Source organism: Pararge aegeria, chromosome 2, assembly GCF_905163445.1.
Source record: "Pararge aegeria chromosome 2, ilParAegt1.1, whole genome shotgun sequence".
Classification (NCBI taxonomy): Eukaryota; Metazoa; Arthropoda; class Insecta; order Lepidoptera; family Nymphalidae; genus Pararge; species Pararge aegeria.
Window position 1 is genome coordinate 11,167,258 of NC_053181.1, and position 8,842 is coordinate 11,176,099.

The 8,842-nt window shown below is 35.9% G+C and overlaps 1 protein-coding gene across 5 annotated transcripts in view; it reads left to right on the top strand.

The window, feature by feature from the left end:
- Positions 1 to 8,523, top strand: part of LOC120629234 (protein grainyhead) — a 131,474-nt gene extending 122,951 nt beyond the window's left edge. For 3 of the 5 annotated variants that reach the window (XM_039898106.1, XM_039898135.1, XM_039898114.1), the window contains 5 exons: positions 538 to 636; positions 1,470 to 1,804; positions 2,871 to 3,072; positions 3,974 to 4,038; positions 4,390 to 7,356. In XM_039898106.1, the coding sequence (XP_039754040.1) occupies positions 538 to 636; positions 1,470 to 1,804; positions 2,871 to 3,072; positions 3,974 to 4,038; positions 4,390 to 4,531 (843 nt within the window). In that variant the 3' untranslated portion in view covers positions 4,532 to 7,356. Of the gene's footprint in view, positions 1 to 537; positions 637 to 1,469; positions 1,805 to 2,870; positions 3,073 to 3,973; positions 4,039 to 4,389; positions 7,357 to 8,262 lie in introns of those variants that run through there. The other 2 variants (XR_005658983.1, XM_039898126.1) reach the window with 2 other exon arrangements.
- Positions 8,524 to 8,842: the final 319 nt, after the last annotated feature.

Here is an 8,842-nt window from a genome sequence, read left to right on the forward strand (position 1 = left end):
TAACATAGGTTATAAACAAAGGTTTGAATTGGAGAAAAGTGTTTGGTAGCCTAGTTAATAAAACTTGGGCCTTCCTGTTGGGGGGACCGAGTTCAATTCCTGCTGCCTCTAACTTTTCGGAGTAATGTGCGTTTGAAGTAATTAGAAGAGAGTACTCTGTTACTGTTCCCACAGGCGTGTGAAGTAGACCATTTGTAGGTATTTGGTCAGAGTTGTGGACATCCGCATAGCCCTTCTCGTTCTGAACGGGCTGATACTAATTATTATGATGATTTGATTTGGTTAGTATAGATATGCAATGATGAATTATTTAAAATCCAGAATGAAAGTCTCCAAAGATTACTTCCTGTTATAAACCTTCAATGGGCTTTAAAGTTTCAAACATATTATCAAAATATATCTCAATCAAAATATATGTAAAAGTATTACAAATAAGTAGATTTATAATTGCAAAAATAAGTAACTTTATACTGTAAAATAAACTGCAAGTTTGTTATTACATAACGATAATCTAATGATAACTTTCTTTGTTTACAGGGTTTACCACTTCACATACAAATTGACACCTTCGAAGACCCACGGGATACGCAAGTTTATCACCGAGGATATTGTCAAATCAAAGTGTTTTGTGACAAGGTAAGCAAACAGTGACTCAGACTAATTTTACCTGATAATATTATTTATATATTTACGTACTTCCTATTTAAATATTTTATTGGTTTGGATAGGCAGATCTACTTTTGAAACTTGACCAATTACGTCTGAAATAGTTTCAATCAAACCTTAAATCTTCAAATCGTAGATTAAAGTAAGGAGATTCTTCCTTATCGTAGGATTGCACTACTTAATTTTTTTTTCGTTCTAATGATTCTAAGATTATGGGAAGATTAAATATTTTTTTAAATTTTGGGCGTGTCTTTTTAAAACTAGAAAAAAGCTATTTAAAAGATCCAACCTTCGTTTGCATTGAGCTCTAGTTCTCTACCAGTGTGAATTAGTGTTTAGTATAACATACCTAATTAATCGGTAAATCATGATAATAGTTGCACAAATGACTCTCCCGTTCTCTGTTATATTATCTTAGTCGCCTCGTACGACACCCGCAGTTAGAGCAGCTGTATTCCGATCTGCCTTCGAAACTCGGCATACTTAACAAAGTCAAAGTCAAAGTCAAATATTTCTTTATTCAAATAGGCACATAGATGGCATTTTTGATGCGTACATTACATGCAAAATATGACATAGGAGTGAGTTGATGGCGATAAATAAATTCGTGAAACACTAACAGTAATCATCATCATCATCATCACATCAACCGATAGACGTCCACTGCTGGACATAGGTCTTTTGTAGGGAGTTCCAAGTTCCACGGCTCTGAGCCGCTTGGATCTTGCGGCTACCTGCGACGCGCTTAATGTCGTCTCTCCTAACAGTAATACGTGTTATTAATTAAAATATTATGCTAATAGGGTGCGGAAAGGAAAACGAGAGATGAAGAAAGAAGAGCAGCGAAAAGAAAAATGTCCGCCACAAATAGGAAAAAACTAGACGAAATATATCATCCGGTAACCGAGAGAAGCGAATTCTACACTATGGCCGACTTATCAAAACCGCCTGTGCTGTTTAGTCCTGCAGAAGACATCGACAAATTAGCAGGAATGGATATACAGGGCTTCTACGGGCACGACGAGACAGCTCTTGCTGAAGCTCACCTTAAGGGCGCTTCTCCCTTCCTTTTGCACGCTGCGAAACCTCAAGCACCCGCGCTCAAGTTCCACAACCACTTTCCACCAGATGCGCCAGCGTAAGTTATATCAATTAAATACATCTCTCGCTTACATCTAAGTTCTAACTTTGAAATAAACACCATGTAGTGTGGTGTCATCTATATGATTTTTATTTTTTAATTATTGTATCTATTCTAAAATTATAAAGAGGTCATAACCGCTTTATGAGTTTGTGAGGTTGTCAGGGGTAATCTATGGATCTACTGAACCGATTTTGATAATTCTTTCAGCAATATGAAGCCACTATATTGTGAGTGCCATAGGTTAACATAGGAACATAATAACTTAAACGATTGCGGTCCACTACTGGATAAAGGTATTTTGTAGGGAGTTCCAATATCCATGATTCGTTTATTATCAGCGGATCCCATCGACTCGCTGCGTTTATCGGTGGAGAGTTGCCATTCTTGTACCTTGGTACCACAACGTGATGAACGTTGTGGTTCCAAGGTACTAGAATGGCTTCTGGTTCTCCCAGCTTAAAAATCTAATATTCGAAATTTGTTACCTGCATTCTTCGTCCACGTTTATTACGGGTTTTACAAATCCCGTAGGATTCGTTTTCCTGGAGTAATAAGTAGCCTGTCTTACTACTTATTATTCAGTCCAACTAACTATCTGCCAAAAATTAAGTCGTTTTGTTACTTAGTTAGGGTGTGAAGTATGGACTAAACAAACTCATTTTCGCATTAATAATATTAGTATTGATTACCCTTGCTTGCTAAGAAGTGGTGATAGCGTAGTGTGTAGGAGCTCGATTTCACTTTCGGGGGGCAGAGTTCGAATCCCAGCACGCATCTCTAACTTTTCTAAGCTATGAAGTAATTAAAAATATCACTTGCTTCGACGGTGAAGGAAAACGTCGTGAGGAAACCTGCATGCCTGAGAGTTCTACATAATGTTCTCAAAGGTATGGGGAGTCCACCAATCCGCACTGGGCCAGCGTGGTGGACTACGGCCTTAAACCCTTCTCATTGTAGGAGGAGACCCTTGCCTTTTAGTGGGCCGTTAATGAGTCGATATGATGACCATTGCTTGCCGCTGTATAGTGATGTGTATCTTTCATCGGATGATTGCTTGCAGGTATCGATCGGACGTGGGTGGATTATCACCTTACAGCGATAGGAAAGATTCGCTCGAGCTGGAAGTGGTATTGGGCAAGCGCGCCCGCACGTCCACGCCGCCGCTGAGCGAGCGTGTCATGCTATACGTGCGTCAGGACACCGACAACGTGTACACGCCGCTACATGTAGTACCGCCCACCACGCAGGGGCTGCTACACGCTGTAAGTCACCATCCACTACATCAGCTCATTGATATATAATGCAAGCACTAATACGAATTTATAAAAAACACGCTGTCTCACTGGCTAGTTGTCAAAACACAAATGTGCCTTATTAATAAACGTAGCATAACTTCGGAGTAGTTATCCAGTATTTTTGCGACGTTATACCTCGTTTATTAATAAGGCCATAGACACATAGCCAGCAATGTTACATCGATAATTTCCTAGTACATATGATAAAACACTTCTGATGTATTAATGACGTAGGTAATTAAATAGTTTCAAAAAGTATTACACTGTTTATTTTGAAGTGTTTTATCAGTACGGGTCGGTTAATGTCCCTTATAGACTTAATCGTATTACTGCTTGCATTGAATATAAGGAAACACAAATAACACTTGGCACGTCACATTGACCGCGGGTCAAAGTTACGTACCAAGGACAAGCCGCAAAACGCGGTGAGCACGAGAATAACCTTGGTGATGTTAGCTAACCGCAGAGCGCGAGCAAACGAGACTGGGTTTCTGGTTTGCTCGTCGTTCGATGTTCGTTTATGAACTAGAAGTTTGATAATAACGTAAAGGAAAGGAATCGAGACGCTTCGTCCGGGCGCGGGTGCTGGCCCCGCGAGGCGCGGCGCCACGCCCGCGGCCCTGTAACCGATGCGGCGCTTCATAACCCCGTCTAATACAATCCACACGATCATCATAACTGCATGTTGTAATTAACACACGCGGCCGCCGCGCGCCGTACCGGATCCCGCACTCCTCGCGACTTACTTTTTTGTTCTTGTCAAACCGCTAGACCGGTTACGAGCCATCGTTCGATCCGTTAGACGAGACGTCTCGGTTGAAACTCAAAAGGCCCATTGTAATTTGTTTTATTTTCTCCTCATTTTCAGATTGAGAATAAGTACAAAATTTCAAGTTCGGCAATTAATAATCTTTATCGAAAGAACAAGAAAGGGTAAGTGGTTTTCATTGGCCTCTAAAAGTTTTGTTGGCGCATACCGGCCGCCTCGCGTCGAGTCGCCTTGCTTGTTCGGAGGGCGCGCCACTAACTTCACTTTGCTTGTTGTGACAGACCCTACGTTGCTTAGTTATATTAATTATCATCACCCTCCCCCGAGCCAACCTTTAATACCCTTAATTACTGCAAAGGCACTCGTAATATTCCTTACATTAATTGACACAAAATATAATATTAATCTTATTAAATTAGATTGTGTATTAATCTATGTTTCATAATAATAATAATACTTTCCTACATTTAAGAAACCATGGCGTTTTATTTATCAACATAACACTTTTATTGTAGGATTACGGCCAAAATTGACGATGAGATGCTGGCATATTACTGCAACGAGGACCTGTTTCTGCTAGAAGTGCGGCCAGCAGGCTCCAGTGAAGACGAACCTCTCTACGACATCACCTTCGTCGAGCTGCCTCTTGAACACTAACGCTAGTGAATCCGCATTTCTTCGTATCATCTTATTTTCTTAATTCGCGCGGGCATCACGTACCTAATATATTCTACTTAAGAATACGCGAATATCACAATGTACCTATTGACAGACTGTCTAAGATTATATGCATGTCTAGATAAACTGCCGAGTGCAAGAAAAAAACCTAGAAATCTACTTGTTTCTATGTAACCCAATGATTATGTTTCGTCCCATAAATATTTTATGCAAAATCCTTGCCACTAATGTAAGTTATCAAAGTATCCTATAAAACAAATTTGTATGGAAATGGATAAATTATTGTAATTTATAATGTTTTTTCCGTCATTTTAAACGGACAGATTAACTTTAATAATAAAAACGCAAACGTCACGGTAACATAAATATATAAGAAGCGTTTCGGTTATTTTATCTAGACAGGTATATAATCCAAACGGATTGTATTCTATATACGCAGTGCATTAGGTCATATGGCTCGCGCTGAATATTGTTCACCACGCACTATTTAACTATCCGCTTAAAATTTCATAGTTCTTTAGAATAATATGTTTTATATTTCACGTGGTGGACGTCAAAATTCCGTAACATTCCATTTTATGTACGTTCATTATTTATAAATAAGGTTGTCTCTAAAGTGTCGATCTCAGATTGAAATTTACTATTAAGGAATCATCACCGTTACGTTAAATAAAACACATGTCACAAATAGTTTTACGCTGCCTAATAAACGGCGATCGGGACCATTTTGTATATAATTATTGTCTATCTGTTAGTGCCTTAAAAAGTTACATGTTACAAGATGGTGATGGCTGAGAAAAGTGATTGTCGTGTTTAGTAGCGTGAACATTGGTTTCTTTAACAATGGTTGTAATACAAGAAAAACAAATTAAAAAAGAACTGCAATGATCTGCTGCTAAATTTAATAATTGTGTGTGCCATTCACTCGGTTATCATATGAACTAGATATATTTAGTTATCGTTTTAACAGGTACCTTTTAATCTTGCCATGATGATAAAATAAGAAATTCTTGTCACAAATGTTTTATTGTAGATAAATAAATGTCTACAATAGAGAAAAAAAGTAAAGTGCCTTCGTCATAATAATTAATTTTTATCTTTTAATGTAAGTGAGTTAAGTCAAATTAAATGCCATCCACTTTGTTAAGTTTTATGTAAGTAAGTTCGCTTTATAAGCTCGCTCAATTCATTCATCTAGTAAAGTTGATATTAGTTTTAAGCTGAGTCACAATGCTGGTTTCATTTTACAAAAACCGTAACACGACTAGCACTGTAATTTAAATTTTTTACATACATGCCTACGAGTAGAATTTTATAAATTTTAATCGAGCTAATAAAACTTTAATTTAAAAACCTTGTTATCTTGATCAATTATTATACGAAATAGCCTTAGAAACCCATAAAGGAATTGATCAATAGAAATAATAAATTGAAGCGATAAATGAAAATTAAAATTTTAAATGAGACTCTATCGCTATTTTGCATAATGTACGATACCAACGCAGTCGTCATCTAGGTATACAAAGTTACAAAATATTATGAAGCATTCGAACAATATTTACATTTTCATCTGCGGGAGTGGTATGTGTACCTACAGTTTTAGAATTTTATTAATATAATAGATTTCTATATATATTTTATGCTTACGATACATAAGTTATCGGGCCATGACAACATAGAATGTGAATAGATTTACTGTTCGAGATTTATTTGTAAGATATATATAAACAGAATCAATTTTCGAACCGTGCCGATTTTTTAATATTAAATTCTGATAAAATCGCTCGGTTCATATTTTCTGAATTGGTTATTACCTGACAACACGAAAAATATATAAGGTTTTCTCCACCGATTAATTCAAAATTCAGAACCAGGTTCTGTTCCTTAAAAGGATTGGTCGTAGACAAAGTCGCCCATGATATTATTTTAAGTGCTGTGCCTAGAGCGGACGGTTCGATTAACTGCCATATTATGACATAATTTAGATTACTTGATGATTTTAGAGTTAGAATTTTAAGTTTAGGTCATTTTATCGTCACACAACAGGTAGGAATCGAATTTTATTAGGGTAACGCTCTATTTTACTTATTTTATGTATGTAATGTGTTGTTTTGTTTTCTCATGCGAGCTGCGCCGTGGCCCTCAGTCCGGCGCGATATCGATATCTTCCATAATATTATGTTGATGTTTTACTCACTCGTTGATGTCTTATCACTTTATTTTAAGAAATTTGGAATCTCTATTAATGTTATTTTTATGCATTTCATTGCTCAAAGTCTGCATTTACTTCTGGAGTTAGCGGACTCTAAGTACCTACTTAACTACATTTTATACTATACTTATTACGTGTAACGACATATATTTATTTATGTACTTATGGTTATAAATTGTTCAGCTTTAATGTTTACTCTCATTGATGTTAGATCGTGATTCTGAATCTCGTCATAAGTCACAAACGTCAGTAGCAATAAAATACGTAATTCAGTTTAGTAGTTAAATGGGCGTGTTCGCGGGGCGTTGCACGTCGCCAGCCAGTTCGCCGGAGCGGCGTTGTTGTGCAATGATTAAGTTTATCAGAGTAACTATAGGACGTGTATATTGACGTGGACGGAGAGCTTAGGGCAGGGGTGTCAGCGTAGTGAGGAACGTCGGACGGCGCTGGCGACGAGCGAGTTCTCGTTCTACGCCTCGTGGAGATAGTCACACTAGTTATTATACACATCCAGAGAGTGGTCATTCCATTTTCGTTATTAAATTTTAATGTACTTAATTTTAAATTGAATAGATGTTACGTTATTCTTTTATATGAATATTTGTAAGTTGTCATAAAAATATTATTAATATAATTATTTTTATCAAAGTTTATAATCTAAATAAAAATGTTTTTCTTCAAAACATAGTAATTGTACATTTGTTTTTTTACGTTTTGTTCCCCAAGTTAGCGCTTTTATTTCTTTAAACAGGTTATTCAACTTTTGACTTTCTACACCATCACATACATACATAGACTATATATAAACCCTTGGTTCCGGTTATTTAATACACAATCTAGTATTTAACCGTGCTTAGTATAATTAAAAACATACCATTAGCTGGTTAGAGCAAAACTCTGGGAGAAACTTTAGAATCTACGAAACTAACGTCACTTTTGGTTCCATTATATAACATTCATCCTCCATGAACGCACATTTCCACTAAGCTTTCTTGCTTCTTAGTCTGTGGATACCAAAAGCCTCTAATACCACGAAGTAATTGATACCAATGGCACCGTATTAATAAGAAGTAAGAAATAGGTAGAATTGAAACCGGATTATTCCAGCTGATAGTATCCACTTAATTATACGTAAACTAACTTATTTCTCGGGTTCGCATATTTAAGCAGAACATTGAAGGCTGTTTTTTTCTTCTCTTTTCAGTAGGTACAAGTTAGTTAAACGGTTTTATTTATTACTTTAATCCACCCAACCGCCGGGTTGGTCATTGATGATGCAGTCTAAGATGGTAGCGGGCTAACATGTTAGGGGCGTGGTAGTTAAATTAAACCAATACTCACATATAGGTATTTCAATGGAAATAAGGAGATGTATATTGATTTTCTGCTAAGGGAACTTTATATTCAAAATAATATTTATGTTGCAGATAATTTAAACAGTATTTGCAGTAATTAACTTTATTAGCTATATTGTACGAATTACATTAACATTTTACAGCATATGTACACCAAAAGCAACATTTCACAAAAGCACATGGAGAAGATAGAAATGTTTTCAAGAACAATTATAACTAACCTATCTACGACTGAGCAGACTTGTTAAAGATCTAGAATTTGTAGTACCTACTCTCAAAATAGTAAAGTTGTGAATTAGATGCGTCTACGTTGAAGGTCAGTCAATTTATCTTAACGAGCTCCCTATCCTATAACCATTTCCTATTATGATATTATCACGGCCAAATCGGTACTGAAAAAGCTCTGTGCGTTAATTATTAATTAATAACTGATTTTCTTAATAAATTTTCACATATTTTGAATCATAAAGTAAGTGTAAGGATTTATTCTATTTTTCCTTAAATAAACAAGCATCTGTATAATCAAGTATATTATTAACTTATTATTTGTTGTATTAAATAAATAAATTAAATAATTAACTATCGATATCTAAGTTTCAACTTTCGTAACCAAGAAAATAATATCCACGTTAACTAATATACGTTACGGATTTTAGCTTAATCCAACTAAATCTAATTTTTATGAATATTTTACGAATTTAATTACTTTATTAATAAATATTA